At 35.7% G+C, this 25,971-nt stretch overlaps 1 protein-coding gene across 3 annotated transcripts in view; it reads right to left on the bottom strand.

The window, feature by feature from the left end:
• Positions 1–25,971, bottom strand: part of LOC136035450 (tight junction protein ZO-2-like) — a 160,539-nt gene that overhangs the window by 100,613 nt on the left and 33,955 nt on the right. For 2 of the 3 annotated variants that reach the window (XM_065717262.1, XM_065717264.1), the window contains exons 4-7: positions 25,344–25,553; positions 12,159–12,438; positions 11,106–11,244; positions 8,316–8,512 (exon numbers count right to left, since the gene is read on the bottom strand). In XM_065717262.1, the coding sequence (XP_065573334.1) occupies positions 8,316–8,512; positions 11,106–11,244; positions 12,159–12,438; positions 25,344–25,553 (826 nt within the window). Of the gene's footprint in view, positions 1–8,315; positions 8,513–11,105; positions 11,245–12,158; positions 12,439–22,599; positions 22,738–25,343; positions 25,554–25,971 lie in introns of those variants that run through there. The other variant, XM_065717263.1, reaches the window with a different exon arrangement.

The following is a 25,971-nucleotide window of genomic DNA, read 5'->3' as shown; positions in this document are numbered from 1 at the left end:
CATTTACCACCATATCCCCCACCCCAAAAAACTCTAAGGTGGGGAGTGCAGGTAGAGAGATAGAGAAAATAAAAGACGCAATGAAATGAAAAACGTAAAGTAAAAAAAAGGATGGAGTCCATAACTCATTACCCGTTTTTAACAAAGCAAGACTGAAATACCATGCGCAATAAACACTACCTACACATTTTTTTCAACATGGCCCAGAGACATCCACCCCAGAGGGGTGTAAAAAGAATAACAACCAAAAGAACAAAAAATAAAAAGAAGAAAAAATCACTGAGAAGTCGAAAATTGAACTAATTTGAAGGTGCCAAACGAGCGACATTCTTTTCCTGACTGGCAGTCAACATATTCCACGCAGTCAGGGTATTAAAGCCCAATATAATAGACGGGCTGAATGGGATAGAGATATCGCCAGCATTACAAATATCACATTAAGATTCATCAGAGAAAGAAGACGGAATAGCTCTGATGGTCGCACAAACATCATCGTGTAGTTGAAAAAGGAGTGAAAATCACCCAGACGAGAATATAAAGCGACTTCAAATCAAGTTATGCCTTAGCAGAGATTTCTTTCGAGGATGAGTTTCTTTTGCCGCAGTATATATCTTAGGCTTGGAGAATGGTCTCAGAAAGGAAGAAAAGTAGGAATATATAAGATGTAAGACTGAAATGCAGAGTGAAACCAAATTTAAAGAAGTGATACCGGGAAACCTCGTCCCAGTTTCCTAAGAATTCGGAAACCGCTCAATAGTGTCATTTTAATTCGACCAACATGAAAGGACAATATGAAGGAGATATTTCCACCAAAAATAATACCAAGAAACGGGACATACCGATCGTAAGGTGTACTAAAAGAACTCGTGAAAGATGTATTTCAGACAATCGAGGGCAAGTCTGAGAAACCCGTGAAAAAATAAAAAGCTCGGCTTGTCAACGTTTCCGTCGGAAAGAAATTAGCAGCGAATCAAAAATACTAACCAAACCAATTAACCTGTTTGACACGGACCGCAAACTCAGTTATGCAGTACGGAAGGTACTATAGTCAGTGAAAGCAACTAGAGTGTCCTCACCCATCTATATTATTAGGTATAGAAAAAATTGAGGTGACATAAGCAGCAACAATTTGTTAATTTTTAGCTAATAGCCACAGCAATAGGGTCGTTAATATAAATCAAGAACAGAACTGGCGCTAAAACTGAGCCTTGAGAGATTCCAACCATAATTTCAGACACTCAAGGAGACCAACCATCCAAACAAAGAATAATCAAACCAGGAATGCAGAACGAAGTTTAGAAAATTCAAAATAGTTGTAAATGCATGTTCTGTGCAGTGCCTAGATTCGAAGCAAAACTGATAATCATAAAAATAATATTTTGGAAAGAAAGCTTAGTGGTTAAAAAAGTATAGAACAAAGATATTGGCCAATAATTCACCGGGTCACTCTTAGGTCCGCCTTTGCATGGCACATTTACCCAAGCTCGCATAAGTGAACTAGGACAAATTTCCAGTTCCAAAAGACAGAATAGATATTTTCCTCCAAGATGAAATAATCAAAAGGAGAATGATATTTAACTACCTTAGTGGGAAAACGATCAGGACCAGAAGACGATGAACCACTTCAATCCATTAACGATTTTAGCTCATGTCTACTCAGAAACTGGTTCAAGGGTCACTGAATTCAGTCAAAATGGACCAAAAAACGATCTTAAACTGGGTTTGAGTAAAGGAGGTAACTGAAGAAGCAGTTGTCTTTTCAACATTAGAAAAATAAGTTGTAAATACTTCTTGAACTTTCAGTTTAAACTGAACATTAAAATTATCAAACATGGACGGACACAAGAAGGTGGGGACAGAATTTGTCACCTGCCAAGTTTTTCTTCGAAAATCCTTTTCACATCTCGAAGATTGAAAATAGTAAAGCAATTCCAAATAAAATAATTATGAATACTCCTTTAGGGTTTGAAACCATGAAGACAAGCAGCAGTAGTAGTTGACACTGCCTTTACGGACTTCTAAGATTTCCAAAGATTATTTTTGCTTCTACAACATCTGAGGAGGCCTGGAGTCATTCATGGATTGAGAGGAATATATCTTTTGGACCAGGAAGATTGAAGGGGCGTAACGGATAGATCAACAATGTAACTTTTAACTGGCTCAAAAAAGGAGTCGAACTGCAAGCACAAAACCAAATCCATTTCAAAAACATCCCTTGAGGTTCTCTGCTGACCTCGATCTGAAGAAGGTTAATGCATTCTTACCAAATTTGTAGAAGCCCAAACTTGGAGACTGATGTAAGGGCTTTCTGCCACAAAATATTCTTGGAACTGAAAACAGCAAAGATAGGAAATTGGTCTGCTATAACATTTAAAGTTCAAAATTCTGCCCTAAATTAAGTGACCATACAATCTTTTCGATTAAGGATGTTGTAGTGTCATGACACGTTTGGTTATCAAGATACTCTGAAATTTTTTATCTTTAATTTCATCAAAACTGTTTTATGTGTATCTTTGATCCGTTAACAAATTTTGTTAGAAAATCAACTGTTCTGCAATAACTATAAAAACAAACAAGAACAAAATGAAACAACAAAGTTGTTTCACTCCTACAAACATTGATGTCGTGCGACATATCATCCTTTGGATTACAGCAGTCGATAGGCATATTTACTTCTTAGCGAAAAAACACACATTTTTTTGTGTTTGTTCACTTCTGCAAAAAAATTATACCGTAAAACATAATGTCTTTTGAATTACAGCAGCCATTTTGCAGAGTAATGCCTACTTCATAGTGGGTAGAGGAGATCAGCCACGATTCTAGGGACAAAAATACTTAAATATCTCCACCTCGAACCCTACAAAACAGGATTTTGCTTAATATATATAAAATCAAATTCTTATTATTCAGGTACACACTGCCATCTTTGCAAAACGCTTCTTATTTAGACCCTTTAACAGAAAAATGTTCCCATGGGAAAATTTACGATTTTTGCTCACCTAAAATTATTACGATAATGGAAAGGCCCCTTGCTTTCCCTGACAATATATCAGAGAGGCAATCATCAAAATTATTTCAGGATAAAATAGGCTATCTCTCACTCAGATTATAATAAGTTGCATCTAAACAAGTGGATGTGGTAAATGGCAAGGACTCACTGCTAATAGCTATTGACTCTTGAGACAGGCAGTTTCGACTTAAGAGGGCACTTAGGAGTCAATAAACTTTATTGCTCAAAAGAGACACAGAAAGAATACAAATTATTAATAAACTCAGCAGATATAGAGCATAGCTCCATAAAATGCTTGTTAGCTTTTTTTTAGCTTTTAAAACCCATATTATGATCTGGTAAATAAGGTTTTGATGGTTAAAATATAGAACTTAACTTTCGATGAATAACCTCTGTATGAAGTGAATTACGCATATCCATTTCCATTGAACGCTCAAACAAACTAACTTCGCAGCCATAGATGGTAAAAAAACAACAAAAGAAAATAGAAGCCTTACTAATGTACTTGTAAACAGAAATATTTCAAGCAAAGACTTAACTATTCCCAAATATTCTGAAGAAACGAACAATGATATATATAAAAAAAAAAAAAAAAAAAAAAAAAAAAAAAAAAAAAAAAAAAAAAAAAAAAAAAAAAAAAAAAAAGGTACAAAATCTATTATTGGCCGCTTTTTTTCGTGTGTGTGTATTTTATTTGGAGGGATTACTAAAGAGTGTTTAAAAAGGTAAAAGTCCGGCTTTGATAATTAGTACAACTTGTGATTTAGTTCATAGATATTGTTGATTATGCATTTTTTTTAGCAAATTGCACCGATCTTTATATTACAATTTTTCAAAGTATCAGATTATGCGCTTGAGGCTCAAAGATTCCTCTAGGATACGAAGAAGAAAAAGAGTTTCAATCATGCTTTGAAAGTGGTAGAGCACAAAAGGGTACTAGAAAGCATCTATGAAGTGGCAGAAGGGGCTAACTGGTTCTACTAAATCCAATTTAACACAAGTACCTAGGATAGCAAAAATGAAATTCCATTCTTTAAATGGGTTATATGGAAGCTGACACAATAATATAGATCTTAAAAAATTAGGAAAACCCAAGAACTCATTTTTTAATGAAAAATACCTCCGTATGTAGTTTTAGAACTTTGCGGGCGACAAGTTTGAAAATAAGAAATGTGTGTGAAAAATTAGCATAAAATGAGCGAAAAAACACCAACATAATCATGAAGCTCTTGAAAGTGTAATTTCCGTGATTGCTGTAGCAAAGGACAAACAATGCCAATAATTGGCAATAAACTGGGTAAAAAACAACAACGAACAAACAGTGATTGAATGAGTAAGAATATGTAGGAATATATTCCTAACATCCTGTTACCAAGTAGGAGTTGAAAAGTAAAGTATGTACCATTGAATAGCTAAAAATTGAAGGTATGCGTTAATATAGTTATTGTTAAAACTGCTCAATATTTAACACCAAGTTATTAGTTAATAGACCTACTTACTAGAACATCTTTTTAGAACAGCCAAGTATTCTATTTTGCTACATTTGTCACTTAAGAGTTGGAATTTCATTAACATATCAATCGGATCCTTTTGTCTTCCGATTCCGAAAATATCATTTTTATCACCTTTTTTTTATCGTGTAAGAGCACACATATTTTAAACCAATTTTATTGATTCAGACGCCATGATTAAAATATCACGGACTTGATGCATTTTCAGTGATATGACTCCATTCCTTGATAACATAACATAGAATTGGACTCAGCCAACATCGCTTAAACAGGAAAAACGGGTGATTAACACACTAAGAATCAACAGATCGTTTATGGTTGAATTTTACGAACGAAACGCATTGTCAGATTACTGAATCAGGCACAATAGAACGAAGATGGAGCAAGGGGTCAAAAAACGTTTTCATTTTGATGTCCTTGTTACTTTTACTGTTATTGATAAAGAGTTAGCTGAGACATTGCACAAAAGAAACTACCACTATAGCCCTTGCTTAAACATTCGACCAAGTCATCAATCAACTCGAATTTGAACCGAGTCTAGCCAAGTTAGGGGGCTGTCCCTAAGATGATCTTGAGCAATAACCCGACGAAAAGCATTGCATCGAGCTGGCTCAAACTCAAAGAACATCTTTACTCCCGCTAATCGGTTCAGATTTACGTCAAATAACTGATCAGTTACTTCAAGTATAATAATGAAGGGAAGATTTTTATTTTATTTTAATGGAATGACAACAAACTACTATCTTTTTTTGGGAAATTGAAACTTAAATAAACTTATCTAGCTCTATGTATTAGTAGTAATTAATTGATACATGAATAGTTATCTAGAAAGATTTCCTCCTCCTCCTCCTCCCCCCCGACTTGTCTGAAATTTTTCTCTTTACCTTTCATGAATCTCGAACTCGCTTTAAATCCTTTCTTATGACTTCTCCCCACCTCATTCAAGGAGGTTTGATCAAAGGAGAATGGCAAAAAAGCACGCTTTTTGGTTACCAATCTCGTCACCTAGCTATCTTAACCTTTATGTAATTATATTCGTTTAAACTTGGATTGGACCAAGTTTGTCAAACTGCTTATTGTTTGATAAACAATATATCAGCAATAGAAATGCCTGACGATCCCTAAACAATTTCCCTGGAAAACATCCAGCATATCTTCCTAAACCTTTCAAAACGCTCGTTTTTAGGGCCATACTTCATTACTACCCATATAGTCACTTCCAATATCCTAAACTTAGTTCGAAGACTCAGCTATTTTCCTATTCTCCTATTAGCTATTCATCCATTTTTTTACTCTATCTTCTACCTCCCTTAGTCTAATAAGTATCATTATCCTTAGCAATCCTCAAAGGAATCAAGCTAAAACCTCTGCAATCACTACACTTACTGTTATCACCTTCTTTTAAAGAATTTTATCAAAAGGTTCCTAAAATCGCTAGGTATCACCTTTACAATACAGGCTACTCATGATTTTCACCATCTTATTTCAAGTTTCGTAACAATCATTTCAAAAACTAATTTATCGTCAGCAATATATGCATTGTTATTTTTCGATCTTCTCATTACCGTCTGTCGCTCCACTTGCTAAATAGATCTTTCTGCACCTCAAATCTATTTACAATTTTCTCATTCTTTCCTATACCAATTCCTGCAGCTTATAAGGATTTAACGCATTCACAAAATAGTCTTCCGATCTTTCCTCATCATTTTCTTTTTCTCTAATTAAGGCCAAAGTACAATCTTTTACCTACTACTGACTACTCCCTCTTAATTGTCAATACTTACTACTCCCGAATCTTACTATTATGCCATCTAACTATATCTTCCATATCTTCAGCAATTTTATCCATAGCCTTTATTCACATCTTCTTAACTCTTACTACATTACCGTCTTCACTTCTCTTACTTTTCTCTTGTTCTTGCCAGATCTATTACCTTAAAAAATCCCCTTCTCTCATCTACCCAGCTTAAAGCATTTTTGCTAATATTCCTAGCTACATTTCTAGCCTTTCTCTTAAGATATCTTCTACTTCTTGACAAACTATGTTCCTAAATTATTATATCAATTTTTTCATGATCAAATTCTAAACCCTTCAGTCTCATATCTAGCTGGTCTTTGGAATTTCCCTCAATTTCTAGTCCTAAAGTCTACAAACGTTTCACGTACTTAGAAGATAGTTATTCTTCCTAGATTTTAGCTTTAAATTGACTCTAGATACTACTGTTGCGCAGTAAAAAAGGGAAGGGGCTACTTTTAGTGCGATAGCAACACTATTTGTTACGAAAAAATTTAATTCTAAGTTCACTGGGTGGTCATGTTTTAGTTGGGCCACTTAAAAAGAACAAAATATTTGTTCAATTTTTTAGTTTTAATAACGAACGTCCAGGGAATTACTATTCTTATTTGAACAAATTTCATACTGAGGATAGAACCAAACAATCAAGTTTACCAAAATAAAGTCAGTACAAACATCGAGAGTCAGACTTTCGGAAAATTCTGTGTTAGAGAAAAGTCACGTTTGATGAAGCGTTCAACGTTTATTTGCACAGCACGAGCTGATGAGTAGACCATCTATTATATATCTAAGAAGCAGGAAGAAGAGGGATCTGTTCTACTTGAAAATGCACATTTCAACATACAAACAGGACCAAGAGCAGACAGGGGAAGATAAATCCATGTTTACCCCAGTTTCCCCACTAAGATCCCTTGAATGAATTAAAATCAAGCTAATTGGAGAAAGAGCCAAGACAAATCGTCTGAATGAGAGGCAAATCTGGCATAAGTCATTTTGGGATTGTATGAAATGATGACATTTTACTTGTTGATAGATAAGCCTACCATCCATCCATCCATTCCATCCTAGGGCAGAACTAAGGTAGATGGTCATAGAACTAAGGAACGGATGATCGAATTGATATTCTTCAACTACCAAAAAAATGTCACCAGCCATGTGATGTCATTCTATTAAAGTCGTATCATTGTTTCGATAAAGAGACAATTTACACACGCAGTATCTCGAACAATGGGAATGTCTTTAGAAAACCCCGCGCATTTTAAATCTTAAACTAGCTAGACCAAGAAAATCTAACCCACATAAGGCGCAAACATTGAATATCAGCGTATCAAAATAAAACAGAAAAAAAGAGACATATACAAGAGAGCCCAAGGGTACTGAAACTACAGCTTGAGCGTTTTGCAGAACTAATGGTTCCTGGAGCGAGATTAAGCTGTTAGCTTAATTTCATTGCTTGGTTGTTTGGATATAATTGCATTCATATTATATCCTAAGTCTGGTAATCGAAGATAATTTTGAGAGAAACTATAAGACAGCTAGTGCTGATATGGCTGGTTTTGACCGGCTGAACAGGGGCTGCAAAAAGGCAAGTGCGTCTGATTTTTTTTTTTTTTTGGGGGGGGGGAGGGGTGTTAGAGATAATTACAAAACGTAAAAGGTAGGCGATTCTATGAAAAAAAATAATCAAAGGTTACCAGAAAATAAGGAAATTATCACATTTTAGAGGGGACAGGGGTGCACAGCCCTTCCCCCTCACTGCACAGATGCATAGTTGTCAATGAGTTTGATAGGGTTATTTACACGAACACCCTTTTTCGAGTTACGCCACCTTATCCGCGGGTGAACATAGGATTATCGAATGTTCTTTATCGTTTGTATCAACGGCGAGAATCCTTATCTATTGCATGGGGTAATTTCTTATACGTACATCTGCTCATTGTCTGGAATGATGATTGCCCCACTTCCGATGTTTATAAAAAACTGAAAAAAAGACACTTACCACTCCTATATCTTCATCAACTGGCTCATCGTACATTTCCACGAGTCGAGGAGGTATAGGCGAGGCGCTCGGGCTGTGAGCTATTAATCTGTTTAAAGTCGAGGTTGGCGAATCATCGAAAGAGGTTAGCGGCAAGAGTGAAGGGTCATCTTCATAACGACTATATGGTGCCATTGCCGACGAACAACGTGAAGCAACTAAAATAATGAAAGTAAAAAAAAAAAAAAAAAAAAAGTGCACGCAAAACTAAACCCATCGCAACTTCAGTCACTTAAATTCAACCCCACAAAAGTACATCAAGCAAAAAAGCTCAACCAGTGGTATATTCACCGCACCCAAAATTTAAACAAAATTCCACTCACCCGAAAGTCAGCACACGGAAGTCCAACCCAGATAAGAGTAAACATACGGAAAATATAATCGGTTCACGCTCATGCAGGGAAGGGATCTCTGGGCCAGGGTCCGTCCCGAAATCTCGAGATTTATACAACTGTCCACAAGATAACCCTCTTGACAGAAAAATTAGAATTCTTTCCTTGATAATGCACTCTTCCCATTTTCAAAGCATACTCTCCAAAAAAGGAAAACTGTACCGAGGCTCAATCTTCTGAAACACATCCCCGAGTCTCGCAAGACTGCTCGAAAGTGAAGTTTAAAACAAAAGTAATTGTAAGAGAAAACATACTTGCAGTTTAAAATTGCCAGGTGTCTCAAGAGGTTCGAGCTCCTCGAGATAAATCTTTGGGTAAAGGATGTCTTGCACTGCGATTGCACTAATGTAGCATCGATTTTGCAAGCAATAAGCTGACATGCTCTTGAAATCTCGATGTATATTTTCTCCGTGTGATTTCTTACTGAAAAATAGTTTTTTTCCACTTGAGGAGTGGCACCCCTCGAGGAAATTATAGCCAAGTAAACGATAGAACATTCGCACATGGTTCTGACTAATGGATAATGCTTCCGGGCTTAGTCTGTTTTGGCGGTCGTTTTCGAGCTGAAAAACCTCTTTCTAGCTAATTTATTTTCTATGGGTTGTCTCCCCGTAGTAGCATAATATTTGTAGGTATGGAAATATAATGAGTCACAGGTAATAGACTTGAGACTGTCTGTGCAGGATTTCGACTCTTGTTGATAGAAGAGCTTCACCGAGAGCTGAAAACCATGTTGTGACCAAGATGGGTCCGGGATTGCACAAAGCCTCCATTCATACTGGAGGTTCCAGGGACTTCTTGCTGCCAGGTTTCAAGCGGACTTAAGCACTTCAGTGTAGACTTGAGAAAATGTGTTGGTCCAAAATAATCTTTTATTATTTTGGATTTTTATTATTGGGAAGGTATTAATAATAAAATACTAATCGCACATCTAATGTCTAAAAAGTTCAGGGTATCGGTTATAGTACTTGTACGGGAGCCCGGTGGCTTCGCCGCCAGGCCCCGGCACTCGGCAGGCTTCTATATATGGATTCTCATTATCGCTTGTATTCTAGCTATAGACAATTGGAGACAATTTGCTATCTTTTCATATTACGTCTTTTTAAATATATTTAATTATTAAAACATGTCCGATTACTAACAACGATATCTACTAAGAATCAAAGTTTTGCTTTTCATTTTATGGTTTTTGAATTGTTGTAGTCCCTTGTTAAAATAACGTCGCGTAGTTGTCAGATCAATGACAGGGCTCTGGTCATTCTTCGCCTTTGTTTGTAGATATGTGCTGGTAAACCCTCATAACTAAATGCCCTTGCCCCAAAGACTGTGGGGATGATTTTCTATCCCAGGGACATAGTTACTGGAGCTTTCAACTATGCTGAACAAAACAGCTATCTCAAATTTTCATCGAATGTGGCGACTGGCTTCTATATAACAGTCCCTTGGCTTAAATAACAAGGAAAATATATTGGTTCGAAAATAAAAAAAAAAGTGGCTACCCACGATATTTTGCATCGACGGCATCTTTTTTTCTTTCCCTTTTTCTTTTCACTCAGATAGCTGGGCACTGGAAAATCATAGAGAGTTGTTTGATGGCTCATCTTAAAGAAGATTACTACATCTGGTGTGTTTTGTAAATAAAAAACTAAAAGTTTTTAAAATAGTGTCACTTTTTACAAAAAAACTACATTTTTACGTACAAGCTTGATGATTGATGAACATAATCGTAGGATGTAACCACATATGACGTAATACGTGAATGCAATACTTATAAACGTTTAAAGGAAATGGCTTTTAACAAATATTTAAAAGAAATGAGCTTTTACAGTTAGGGAAGCGGGCAGTAGCCAGGGCCCGATTTAAAAGTTGGACACTTCTAGGCCTAAAGAATTTTTGCCACTCTATTTTTGCAAGATTTTTAAAGAAATCCTAAAAATTCAGGAATAATGGACACAGAACAGAACGCAACTGATGAGCAACACATTCTTGATGAATGGCAATTAGCCCTATTTCAATTCAATCTTAGCGCCAACACAGCCATGAATGCCTTGAAACTCACAAACTTCATCAAAATTGCCATGGCAAAAATTATAAATTTCTTTTGTCAGCCATTTCCGCAGGATGATTAACTGCGCCACACACGCAATCACTTGGTGTCAATTCGATTTTCCTTTCTTTTCTTCTTGCTGATAACAAGTTTTGACAAAAAAAAAGTAAACAACTTCTTTACTTGATCGGCGTCAAAATAAAATTTACTCTTTTTTAGTAGACACTGCCATTCGTTTCAACACAATAGTTCACTAACAGTATTAGCACATTTGTCTTATTTATTCGAGAACTAAATAAGCTTAGAACAGACCTTTATAGTTCCTTGAGTATTCTTGAGGCGGTAAGTTTCCATATAGCGGCTGGTGAGGAATGACTGGTGATGGAACAGACAGCGAAAACGGACCGGGGCGCCGAATTTTGTTCTTTTTACGAGGTAACGTCGCTACAGACTGAAAATAGTAATTATAATGTAACAAAAGACAATTTGATTCACTGTTACAATAAAAGTTTGAATAACTGAGACACTGGTAATTGATAATCTCATGGATAGGAAAATGTCCCAGAAAAAATTTATTACTATGGTATTGGTAATTCTCTCACCATTCTCCAACGATCTCTCTAGATTCAAAAATAGTGAAGAAGAAGAAAAATAAAAACAACTACTAAAAATACCGACGGAACAACATCCTTTATCCACGAAAACGAAGCTCAACGAACCCCGAGTGAGTTGAATCAATACTTATTGAAGAATTTGGTTATAGATATAAGCTAGGAAACCATCATGGCAAAAGAAATAAAACAACCTGATAATTTGTTTCCTTAAGTTTTGATTAGTTAACGTAATTTGTTTCGAAAGTTAAATACAAATCCATTTTGAGACAATACCCCAACCATACACATTACAAATATTACTTATTTTCTTGTCTTTCAAATTTTGTTTTACTTACTAATCGTTTTTGCTCATTGCTCTTTTACCCTTTCTTTCTCTCTATTTCACTCTCTTAATCACATTCTCCCTCCATCCCTCTCATTCTCTCTCCTCCTTCCCTTCTCTCTCATTCCATCTCGAAGCACAAATAAGGCTAACAATGATTTTTGTTCAAATCTGTTGTTTTCTTTGGGTGGCCTACTATTCATTATTGTACCTCCTCAAATATTTATTTTTTTTTTATTGAACTTAAGACCAACTAGGGTCACTTACAAAAAATAATAATAATAGAACAAAAACAGATAAATCAATAACACACAAAAAACAATCAGCGAAAAAAAAAACATAATCCTCCCCTAAAATTATATTTTCACTCGTAGGAAAACAACGTTGAAAAAAAGTTTGCAAATTCATCATTGCAAAAGCCCACATTACCGTCACACTCTGCAGCAAAGAAAAAGATGGTGACGGTGGTTCTTTTCTCACTGGTGGAGGCTGATCAAAATCTGACTTCTTTTTATTACTGTTCTTAACTCCAAGCTTTCTTCCTAATGTAGCAAATGAAGTACTGAAGCTAAAACTGGCAGCACGGGCAATAGGCTTCACTTTTCTCCTCTTCGGGTCTAAATCATTCAAAGGTAGGACAGAAACAGCACGGGAGCAGGAAGGGCTACTCTTCGCTGCCGCACCAGCGGGAGTGCTCGACCGGTGAACTCTACAAGAAAACAAACAAGTTGAAGTCAAAGTTTTGAAATGATAAAAAGACTACAACACATCTTTTTTGTATAGTAAAACTTTTTGTACAAGAAAATTTAGGTATAGAAAAAACATATTTTCTTAACAACTCAATTTACCCGAGACTTCTCAACACCACAATACCCAAGTGACAAACTATGAAATATTAGCTATCTTCAGTATCTTTCAGCGTATCAGGATTACTTTATTCACCGTTGCACTACTCGCCACAGGTGCTTCATAATCAGATATAATGTCGAAGATTAGGAATACTGCTACCATAAAACACAACAAGTTAGACATTACTTAATTCACTCAGGGTATCAAGAAAGTTAAAATACTCCGATGAAAAATGTGTTATCTTTAGCGTGATTCAGCGTGTAAAAGTTACTTATCTGTCCAGCAACATTACTTGTCCAAGGTGCTTCAGAGACAAATAATGTCAAAAATTAGGAGGATTTTTACGCTAAAACACCATAGATTAGAAACACCAATAATTCAGCAAAAAGTAGCACAAGCGAGGGTGACTGCTGCCATGTCATCATTTGTGGTAATGGTTTTACTCCTAGACCCCTTTAGAGGCACAGAGCAAAACGATGTCAAAATCAACGAAGGAAGTATTGAAAAACGATGGGTGTAAGGCAGCTGGCAAGTAGTACAAATAGAAAAAAGCAAAAAGACAAATATTTCATTGACATACAACAAGCCATCCTCAGCGTTGAGAAAAATACATTCTAAAACATGAACAACCTCAAACAAGGAAGAAATCTAAAAGCATTTCTGTCACGTACTAATCCTTTGGGGATCATTTGAAAAAACTCCTGAATGACAAAATTTTAAACATTAAAATACCAAAATAATTAATTAAGCAACAACAATAGATTAAATTTGAAATCCTTGAGAAAATACATAGTTGAATACTTTACAGAAAGCATCCAGCCTAAGAACATGAAATTTTAACTTAACAAAAAGCATCTCGCCCTGCTTCTACAGCCCTTTTTCTGATTACATTTTTCCTTCTCCAATACTTTCTACCTCGACTAATGAGACAAGGACTATACGCACGACAAGAAGTAACAAATAAACTAAATATTTAAAACTGGCGGAAATAAGCTTATATAAGAGGTTCAATGAAAGTAAGCAAGCTGAAGTATTCCAATTTGAAGTAAAAAACCAATAAATCAAACAAAAACAAAATCAAAATTGGGCTAAAACCTCCAAAAAAGATAGTAAAAATTTAATTTAGTTTTAATATTGTTTTCTTCCTTTTTTCCAGTAAGCGACCTTTACTCATGAAAACTTCACGTTGTGCTACACCTTCAAAAATACCAGAGACACTATAACATTTTCCAACTTCTAATTTGCTTTTCTTTCTTCGCCTACATAGTGTTCCCTACATTTTCTATCAAGGCCCTTTTGTAGAAAGTTAATTTATAATAAAACAAATTTCTTCCCATTGGATTCTAAAATCTGAGCAATCCTACAACCTCCTTAGATCGCTTGATAATCTTCTTCACAACTCAAGGAGGATACGTCAAGGCAAGAAGTTAGACCTTCTTGCTGGTGTACTTAATCCATTCCCTCTAAGTTGCTGCGATATACAAAACATATTGATAAACATTAGCGGCAACATAATCATGTTTGCAGCGGTAGCTAGTAAAGGACCAAGCACGGCCCATAGCAACCAAACATTTAAAAATTACTATCCAAATTAGTCTTAATAGCAAAACTTTATTTCGAAAACAAAATAGCCTAAAACTACAACGATGGCGTCGCATCAAAACAAAAAGTATATCATTGGAGTCACTATGGCTGAAAACCACATTCAGTGAACTTACATTCCCCAGGCTAAAACAGCAAAAAAAAATCACTTTTTTTTCAAGGATAGCGCTGATGTGTCCTCTTTTTTTCCCTCCATTACTAGCCGGGCACTGGAACATCATAGAGATATGTTGAAGGGTTCATTTAAAACAAAATTAGTATATCAGTGGGTTCTTTCATTAATGAAACTTAACGTTGAAAATTCATCTTTTATACAAGATGATGAATGATGTCATAACCGTATGATGTCAACCGTAGATGATGAACTAAATGATGACGTTAGTTTCAATGAAGTCAATACCAACATAAAAGGACTCATGAGCGAGTTCCAGAATCTTAATTCTCTTTTTCCCTTATCTTTTTACAGAATACACGGTAGACCTTTAGCTCTTTAATAACGATAACTATTATTTAAAATCCCTTCGAAGTTTGCAATTCAATATTCTGTTCTAAATTTCTAAAAAGGAAATGATAACAAAAAAATCACATTCGGTTCAGGATCCAAAATAAATCAGTGGTATGACAACTCTTGAATGCCGGAAATAGAACTTGAATAATATGATAAGTAAATTATTTCCCTTAGTTTTGACATATGGTCTAGGGCTACGGGGACCATCTATATTTTGACAGGCGATGCTATCAGAATGCCAAGTCTAAACGATGAAGATTGTAGCAAAAAAAAAAACTTTGGCAAAATTATAGAACGTCATTTAAATCCAAGAAAGAAAACTGGAAGAGTCGAAAGTAATGACTTCGAAAAAAATGAATTTTCAATATTGCTTCTGTTTATGTCCGCGCTTTTTCTAAGATTCAAATCAAACATTGAGTTAAAATTAAATTTTGGTAAGAGCAGATTTGATATATATATATATATATATATATATATATATATATATATATATATATATATATATATATATATATATATATATATATATATATATATATATATATATATATATATATAGCATGGGAAAACTTCCAAAGCTGCCGACACTTTTGCAGCACAAATTGTGTTTTGCTAGCTTTTGTTTGATCTACCTACAAATTTGAAAACTGCCAAGTACCATTGCTACTTTGCTAACCCAATTTTTGCACGGCGATATATATATATATATATATATATATATATATATATATATATATATATATATATATATATATATATATATATATATATATATATATATATATCTATATATATATATATATATATATATATATATATATATATATATATATATATATATATATATATAAACAAAATAAGCTGAGGCGTTCCAAATATGAAGGTGGACTCCATGCTTAGTCATTCCGAAAAAGGTCTACGAGGCATTTTGTTCATTACTAGATTACACAAAAAGATTAAATATAGATAAGCAATCTAAACGGGAATGACTAACTACGAGAAAGTTACACGTGACAAACCTATAAATTGCCCCCCTTTTGCCAGGGGTGGGGGGAATCTATTATTATTTTTTATTTATCCTTTTGCACTCTCCGCCTTGGAGCCATGGGTATTTGACCTTTGTATTATTTTGAACAAAATGGCAATCTAAAATTTTTGATCGCATGCGTTTGGAGAAAAAAGGGCGTGCCAGGTGAGGGGCTGGTTGATTTCCGATCGCTTTTGACTCTTAATAAGAGCTAAGAGGCTCATATGGCACTTGTGACGAGGTCGGAAGAGCCAAGAGCTCATATGGCATGAGCTCTAGCAAAATTCTAAGAATCATAGATTGATTTACAAGGAAAATCAGAGGCTTAATACCAGTCAGGATTTAAAATAAGAGCTCTGAGACATGATGTCCTTCTAAATATCAAAATTCATTAAGATCCGATCACCCACTCGTGAATTAAAAATACCTCATTTTTTCTATTTTTTTCCTCTCCCTTCAGCCCCCCAGATGGTCGAATCGGGGAAAACGACTTCAAGTCAATTTGTGCAGGCCCCCGACACGCCTACCGATTTTCATCGTCCTAGCACGTCCAGAAGCATCGAACTCAATAAAGCACTGGACCTTCCCCCTAACCCTCCCAAAGAGAGCGGATCCAGTCCTGTTACGTCAATCACATATATACATTTGCTTATTCTACCACCAAGTTTTATCCCAATCTCTCCACTCAAAGCGTTTTCCAAGATTTCCGGCTTCCCGCTCCAACTCTCCCCAATGTCACCAGATCTAGCCGGGATTTAATATAAGAGCTCTGAGACATGAGTTGCTTCTAAATATCAAATTTCATTAATATCCGGTCAACTGTTCTTAAGTTAAAAATATTTCAATTTTTCTAAGTTTTCCGAATTAATACCCCCGCCCCCAACACCCCCAAAGAGAGTGGATTCAGTCCGGTTATGTCAATCACGTATATAAGACTTGTACTTATTCTTCCCACCAAGTTTCATCCCGATCTCTCTAAGCGTTTTCCAAGATTTCCCGTTTGCCCCTTCAACTCCCCCAATATCACCGGATACGGTCGGGATTTAAAATAAGAGCTCTGAGACACAAGTCCTTCTAAATATCAAATTTCTTTAAGATCCAATCAACCATTCTTAAGTTAAAATACCTCATTTTTTTCAATTTCTCCTCTCCCTCCAGCCCCCCAGATGGTCAAATCGAGGAAACGACTGTTATCAAGTCAATTTGTGCAGGTCCCTGATACGCCTACTAATTTTCATCATCCTAGCACGTCCAGAAGCCCCGAACTCACCAAAGCACTGGAACCCCCCCCCCCCCAACTCCCCCAAAGAGAGCGGAACTGTTCCAATTATGTCAATCTCGTATCTAAAACTTGTGCATATTCATCCCATCAAGTTTCATCCCGATCTCTCCACTCTAATCGTTTTCCAAGATTTCCGGTTTCCAAGATTTTGGCCCCCCCCCCTCTAACCCCCTATGTCCCCGGATCCGATTCGAACTGAAAATAGAGCATTTGAGACATAAGATATTACTATATGTCAAGTTTCATTAAGATCCGATCACCCATTCGTAAGATAAAGATACCTCAATTTTCGCGTTTTCCAAGATTTCCCTCTCCAACTCCCCCCAATGTCACTGGATCTGGTCGGGATTTAAAATACGAGCTCTGAAGCACAAGATCCTTCTAAATATCAAACTTCATTAAGATCTGATCACCCATTCGTAAGTTACAAATACCTCATTTTTCTAATTTTTCCGAATTACCCCCCCCCCCCCCAACTCCCTCAAAGAGAGCGGATCGGTCCGGTTATGTCATTTATGTTTCTTGGACTCCTGCTTATTCTTCCTACCAAGTTTCATCCTGATCTCTCGACTCTAAGCGTTTTCCAAGATTTCCGGTTCCCCCCCCCCAAATGACACTGGATCCAGTCGGGATCTAAAATATGAGTTCTAAGTTATGAGGTCCTTCTAAATGTGAAATTTCACTAAGGTCCGATCACTCGTTCGCAAGTAAACCTCATTTTTTCAAATGTTTTAGAATTAACCCCCCCCCCAACTCCCCCAAAGAGAGTGGATCCGTTCTGGTTATGTCAATTCCGTATCTAGGACTTTTGCTGATTTTCCCAAACAAGTTTCATCCCGATCCCTCCACTCTAAGAGTTTTCCAAGATTTTAGCCCCCCCCCCCCCGACTCCCCTTAATGTCACCGGATCTAGTCGGGATTAAAAATAAGAGCACTGAGACACGATATCCTTCTAAACATCAAATTTCATTAAGATCCAATCACCCGTTCGTAAGTTAAAAATATCTCATTTTTTCTAATTTTTCCGAACTAACCGTTCCCCACTACCCCCCCCCCAGATGGTTAAATCGGGGAAAAGACCATTTCTAATTTAATTTGGTCTGGTCCCTGATACGCCTGCCAAATTTCATCGTCTTAGCTTATCTGGAAGTGCCTAAACTACCAAAACCGGGACAGACAGACCGACAGAGTTTGCGATCGCTATATGTCACTCGGTAAACAACCAAGTGCCATAAAAAGGGTAACACTTTTGACACTAAAGGCAACGCTAGAGCGCTGCCTCTGATCAAAAACCAATAAACCATAGATAGATAGATAGATATTTATCGCAACAAAAGCCACTTTGGGCCATGGCAAAACAAATAACACAAAATAAAACCACATGATACAAACACACATAACAGGGTATCTAATAATACCAATATAATAAGTATAATAACAAACATAATAAGGCACATAGTACCATGAAAATAAAATAATTACACAAAATATCGCAGACATGATCAATACATTTTAAATGTTTTAAAGCTACATGGATCATGGCTACAAAAAAGAAAAGGAAAATGCTTCAAGCACACCATATAAAATATCTTTAAACATTCTTTTCTTGTCCCACCTATCGTTGACCCTCCAAAAACCTCTTTCTGTGTTGCACAGCTACATGCGCATACCTCCCCACATTCTTGATACCCACTTATACTTATTTTTTAAAATTCTAATCATCCAATCCTTCCCATTAATCCCAATCCCAAAAGTTACTACCCTCAAATCCTTCAACTCCTTACAATTGCACATAAAGTACTCTAAGTCATCATTTTCACCGTACATCTGACACAAATACGGACCATTCTGCGACCTAAACCTCTCCATATACTTCCTTCTTTCATATTAAGAACTCAAGAAATCCAGTTACTTCTGTCTATAGTATGGAGAGCCTTATGCTATGATACAAATTTCGGAAGCTAGTCTATGAACTTATTTAGTCTAGTGTACACCCGGACGTGTTCGCTTCAGATTTTTCTTTTGGTGCTTGTTAATTATTCAGAACACACTCAAGAATTTGTATCTACAATATCTGACAAAAACTGGTATAACTATTTGTATCTAGAGGCAATTAGCTTAGGCTCAGTGGAAAAACTACGTTGTAGGTATATTTTAATTAAATATATAGAATTGGTATTTTCGTTAGGTTAGGTATTTAACAAAATGTGCTCTGGGCGCCTGCTTTCCATAATTTTCTGCTTGTTGGGTTAGTTTTTCTGTTGTAGTTCCCATAATTTTGTTAATAAAGTGTTTATTTTCATCATATTTTGGTGTATTTCATTAGGATTGACCTAACTTCACTTCTTGAGTGGGGTCGCTATAATTCACAAGTACCTTTTTCTACGACGCAGTAATCCAACCAAAAAACCATTTTAAAACCAAAAAAGAAAGTCATTCATTATCTGGGCTTATTTGGCAAAAGTTACACCAAATTGAGCGAATTCACAACACTTAAAACTACCCTAAAAGATTTGTCTTCTACATCGAATATATCCATAGTTTTCCATAGTTTTACAAACACAGGAAATAATCACTAGTCAGTTTATCCAACAGTTCGTGGTAACGAACTGTAAGTAAAGAACAACGCCAGTCAGTAGTAACCGAAACTCTAAAAGACAGAATTTTGATAACGATTGATACATCAAAAGAGTTGAATTTTTATGCTGATTCAAAATATACGAAGTTTATTAAGTTTAATTTTAACCATGAAAGTTACGAGCCCGTGAAAATATGCCCAATTTTTGAAAAAGGAGGGAAAGAGTTGAATTTTATGTTGATTCAAAATATATAAAATTTATTAAGTTTAATTTTACCTATGAAAGTTACGAGCCCTAGAAAATGTGCCCAGTTTTTGAAAAAGGAGGGAAAGAATTGAATTTTTATGCTGGTTCAAAAAGTTTATTAAGTTTAATATTACCCATGAAAGTTACGAGCCCGAGAAAATGTGCTCAATTTTTTAAAAAGGAAGGAAAAATTCTAGAAGATCGGATAGATCTTCTAGGATAGTGACCCTAGAAGATCGGCAGAGGATTCGTTTTTCCGAAGTCCTAGTGCCCCTTTTAGGTAAACAGAAAGATTGGAGGGCAGCTAACCCCCATCCAAAATCCCTTTTTTCTCCAAAGTCGTCCAATTAAAATTTGGAGATAGCCATTTTGTTCGGCATATTTGAAATGTCCAACAAATATATCTTTGGGGATAACATGACCCCCCAGAGCCCCTGGGGAAAGGGCTATAATTTATGAAATGTTCCCACTGTTTACGTATAGTATTTGCTATTGGGAAGTGTATTGTTTTGGTTGGGACTTTCTGCTTGGGGGTATTTACTACCGTGAAAAATTTTTGTAGGGAGGAAAGTTCCCGGGGGGTAAGCTTTTAAGGGGGAATTTTATTACTGGGAGAATTTGCCAACATTTCTTTACGAAATTCTTTTTATTTGTCTTACTTCGGCTTTGCCGACTAAATTGAACATGTGGAGATGTTCCCGAGGAAATTTTCAGCGGGGTTAGGATTGTCTGGAGGGATTTTCCACGGGGAGGGGATTTTTCACGGGAGAAACATTCCGTTGGGAGAATTCCTGGCAAAAATTTTTCACAGAGGGGGGATATCCGACACGAATTGGAAAACAATCAGAAATTAAAACCTTTTTGAAATGAAAGTATGCTAAGAAGAATTTTTCAGGGGAGAGGGCTGTAAGATACGATGTTTAGGCTACCCATTGTTTCCGTATAGTATTTGCTATTGGGTCCGCAAGAAATTTTCCTGGGGGATTTTCAGCGAGGATGATTTTGTCTGGGAGGAATTTTCCGGGGTGGGTATTTGACGTAAGAGGAACTTTACTTTGAGAAATTTTCTATGGGGGGAGAGAGAATTTTCCACGGAGGGGAACTTTTTGTCCAAATCCTTTAAGGACGAACATAGGGCCGGTCGTTTGATAAGCATAAAAGCTTTCTTTCAATTTATAAAATACTTTAGCGTATTTACACGGAATAATTTCTGTTCATTTTAAGTTTTAACGTTGCTCCTTACTTTCAGTTGATTTTTTTTTTAATTTGATTTGAACTAGATATATATGTCGCATAGACTAAGAAGAAATAATTTAGGTTCGTTTCAAAATTTAGATCGTTCTTCATTTTCATCAGAAAACTTTTTTGTGTGTTTCATATTCGCAAATTCTATCTAATCAAGCAGTATTTATTTTTTTTTATTTTAGTCGTTGACAGCGACGATGTTGGCGGACACTTTAAGTTGCTTACGCGCCCTGAAATAGTAATAGATCATAAAGGTGAGACAAGCTGAATAAACAAAGGCCGATTTTTTTTTTTTTTTTTTTTTTGTACATTGGTTAGAAAGCGCAAAAAATCGCAGTGACTGTCATTAACTATCCTGTCACTAATATAGCATCAATATTTCATTCTCGTCTATGTAGCCTATGTCTTTATTTCAAACAAATGAAGAAAAAAAGATTCAACCCAAATTATCATTCATATTATAAGCAATCATTTGTTAGGTACAATCTAAAGGTATGACAATTTCTTTTCACTGTATGATGGATGAATGTGTTCATTATCCTTAACTTGTTGACTAGGGTTCTCAATGTCGTATAATAATGGACTTAAAACTGGGTTTGAGAGAACCAAACATTAAAAAAATACTTTCAAGATAAGGGCTCCCTAGGGCAAGTGACAACTAAATCCCACATTTTGGGCTATAATATTGTGATTTGGATAACTTGGAATAATTGAGATTTTTTTTATAAAATCTCAGAACTAAAAATAAAATAAAATAGAAAGTCAAGAGGACTTGGTACACTGTTACCACGAAAGAAAATTAGACATTTGTTTTGAATATCAGAAACTGCTGGAATTAGGATACAACTGATGAGAATCAATGGTAGCAATTTTTTGCTACCATTTTGCTACCAAAAAGGATGCTACCAATATTTGCTACCAATATAGGAGGTAATTCCTGCCTACCTGCCCAATCAGCATCCATGATGATATACCGAAAACTTTACTTTTTAGCTTTATACTTTGAAAATTATAAAAATGGACTTGGTCCTTTTTATACTAAGACCCCAGGTATAAGAAAAATAGTAGCATCATGTGATATGAAACATAATTGTTTACAAAAACTAATCTGCAAGACTAAAGGTATGTCGCTGCCACATGGCAAAGTTAGAGCCACCGTTTCCTTGATTTCGCCCAGTGAATGCATATTTGATCTAATTTTTAAAAAAAGGTTAAAGATTACTTCAAAATAGAGCATTGTAGCACAAATGTCAACGAAAAGTTAGATCTCGAGACAAAGAAATCATCCACGGATTGTCTCATTCCATAGTAATTATTTATATCTGTATCTAACCTTATTGTAATCAAAACAAATTTCGGCGAAAATCTGGAATACGTGATCTTACACCCCGGCTCAAACAAAACTTCCCATTATTTTGCTGAATTAAAATTGCTTACCTTTCCACAGATTAAAATGAATATTCCAGCAGTCTGTAAAGCAGATTAGTAAGAAGAAAAATAGCTAACTGACAACTGATAGGAAATAAACCTACCGATATTTATTATCACCATAATATAAAATTCTTGTCGTTTCTTTGAAGATCGAGGACATGAAAACCCACTTTATAGTCTAAACAATATTTAGTATGACGACAAAATATGATGAAACTATGGAAGTTTTTCCAAGACTGCAAAATTATAAACACTGACAATTAAGCTCGATGAATGAGCACATTGCCAGAATTGGATATTTCCTGATCTATTTAATTAGATACGCATTGCAAAGCGCGTAAAGTGCGATTTATAATCACTACGGAAATGTTCACAACAGGGATGAATTTGTCCTAAAAACAGTTCGTTTTTTTCCAAAAAGAAGTTGTTAATTAGACACGGGGCCATCACGTATTGGTGAAGGGAGGAAGGGAGGGGAGACCCCCCCCACAATGTTTTAATCACTCAGTAAAACAAGAAAAATCGGCAAAATCATGAAGCGAAGCGCCATGATTTTTCCGACGCCGCTAAAATCTTTTTTTCAGTTAAATAAAGACCACAAAAATACTGACATGTCATCTACAGAAAGTTCGAACTTGGTCAGTAAACGCAGCAGTTTTACTGACTCTTGCCGTGAGTTTACAGATGGTGCCACAATTTTCCGTTTGCTTAAATAAATAGCATTAAAATAGTGAAATGATTTGTACCGAAATCTGAATCTCAGTCAGTAAATGCAGCGGTTTCACCAACTAGTTCAGTGATTTTACGTATTGTATTCGAGCCGGAGATTGTTTTAATTATTGGCAAAAAAACAGTCGGCAAAAATGACCAGCCAGTCGGTAAAATCCCTTGCCTCCCCCCCCCAAAAAAAAAAACAAAATTGGATAGTAACGACCCTGACTAGACTAACATTGATTGCGAGTTGTCTACGTTGCAACGTGAGGTATTACAGCAGTCTTTCCTCGATTTCGCCGACTTAGTCGTGGTAGAGCATGACGTTAGTTGTGTTTCTCTAGCATCGAGCGTGATTCAACTCGGTAGTTGTCAGTCTAAAGAAACATTTAAAATAGTATAATATGGCCTTTACTTTTCAGTGAAAAACTTCGTTTTCCGATTATTTTTTTTTAATTCCCCAAAAAACGTCTAAAATAGTATGGATACTTGGCTGTTAAAAGAAACACACTCAAGAATTGCGCTCTGGAAGATCTATTGAATTTGCGAAGAGCCGGTTTACTGTCTCAGCTTTAGCTCACTGAAAAACTAAGATGTAGGTATATTTCAATCAAATATTTAGTAAGTATTTTTGTTAGGTTAGGTATTTAATATAATACGTTCTGGGCGGCCTGCTTTCCATGGTTCTTTGTTGTAGTTTCCATAATTTTGTTAATAAAATATTATATTTTCATCATATTTTAGTATATTCTCATAATATTTTGATATATCTCATTAGGTTTAACCATTAGACAAATTGGGTTTTGTCTTACAGAACGTAATTCTTGAGTGTGTTTCTTTTAACAGACAAGTCCTAAAAAGAAGTTCTTTTTTTCTCCAAATAAAATGATGATACGTTCCTTAGTGATATAAATGTGCCAATTATAAATAATATGAAAATTTTATATGTGACTTTTGACTCAAAAATGTCATGGATGGATCATGGAAATAATAGAACTAAGAAGGTGAATAGGCCGTTGCGTAATCTAGTTACAATTTCGCGATTCGGTTTCAGTCATTTTTCACTGTTGAATTTTTATAAACTGTACATTCTGAGTATTTTAGAGTATGCTTGTCCTGTGTGGCATCCGGGGCGAAATAAAGAGCAACGAAATGACCTTGAGAATGTACAGAAACGAGCTACCCGTGTGATATTAGGTCCGAAATTCACAAATTACGATGATAGCCTTTGGACAGAAGCTTTTGGAGTCCAGAAAGCATCGAGGCTTGCTCCCCAAACCGGGAGGAGCATGGTAAAATTCAATGCACCAGAACAATCTGGAGCCTTCTAAGCCCGCGGTTATCGACCAATAGAGATTATCTTTTCGACAATATTTTGTGTCTCATTTTGATAAGTAAGTGACAAGGAAGTGGGAATAATTAAATTATATTTTATGTCTCATTCAATTCAAGTTATTTGACATAATAAATTCGTATCATATCGTATCGTAAAGGCAGTCTTAAAATGCCCTGTTTCGGCTTAGGCTAAAAACACTTTCATTCTCCTTTCCCTGAATCGCTGCTGTTGAGCAAAAAAGCGTACCATGTATACGAGTTACTTTTTTAATTTGCCCCGAAACATAACTAACTCAACCTATATTACTATATTTAAAGGAATTCACAAGAAGGTAAGGAGCAATACTAAATCCTGAAACGAGAAAAGTTGTCACATGATGAGGCAAACTCAAAATGGAGAAAAAAATACTATGAATATCTCTGTGAAATGTTAAATACTACGTCTGTGAAAAACTGCGAAAAATCAAGTCAAATTTAACAAGAACATATATAGAACAAAAGGAAATTGCCATAAAATAATATGAAGCTATCACCCTATTAAACCCTCTAAGTTCTAAGAACTAGAGTATCATTTGCGCTTTACTAAAAACGATGTGTATTTCGAACAGTGTGGTTTTTAGAGCGGAGTTAAGTTCCTCTTAAACCCTCTAAAAGACTAGAGTGTGATTTGCGCTTTGCTAAAAACAATATGCATATTTCTTCTGTGCAAAATCCAGACTAGGGTAAAAACAAAAAAAACGAATAAATAAAACCTCCCTTATCAAAAATGAGTGAACCTAGAGCCATTAAAGTTACTTACCGAATTCCACAGTCAGAAGGAACACAAAGCTGACCCTTTCCCTCAGGTGCTATTTCAATAATAAGTGTGTTACCATGTTTTTTGGTCGGGGATGTAGGCGTTGACACAGTCTTTGGTATTTCCTCCTTTTCCTGCCCCTGTTCAGACGAGGGATGTTCAGGTTTGTTTTTCAACTCAATCTCACCATCCAAAGAAATCGATGACAGTTTTCTAAAATTAATAAGGAACTGTGCGGCATTAAAATGTCATTTAAGTGCATACACAACAGACCTATTTAATTATTTATTCTTATGGAATAAATAACTGGTCGTTGATATTAATGGACAGTATTAGTTTATGTACATACTTAACCCCCCCCCCCTCGCCCATGATTTGCCCAAACACTTTCAATCAAAATTTGGGATACCCATTTTGTTAAGCATATTTGAAAGATCCAGTAGTTATGTTTTTGAGGATGAGCCCCCCCCCCCCGATGGACCACATGGCGAGAGCTATAAGTTATATTAGTAGCCCATTTTTAACATTTAAGTTTTTATGGAAAAGCTGGTCGAATAAACTTCGAACGTGGCTCATTCAATTGGAAATCAGAAGTCTTAGTCTCCTATTTAAAAGTAAAAAGTAATAGAAT

Source organism: Artemia franciscana, chromosome 14 (genome assembly GCF_032884065.1).
Source record: "Artemia franciscana chromosome 14, ASM3288406v1, whole genome shotgun sequence".
NCBI classification, from domain to species: domain Eukaryota; kingdom Metazoa; phylum Arthropoda; class Branchiopoda; order Anostraca; family Artemiidae; genus Artemia; species Artemia franciscana.
Note: the sequence above shows the minus strand (reverse complement) of the source record. Positions and strands in the feature narration are given on the sequence as shown.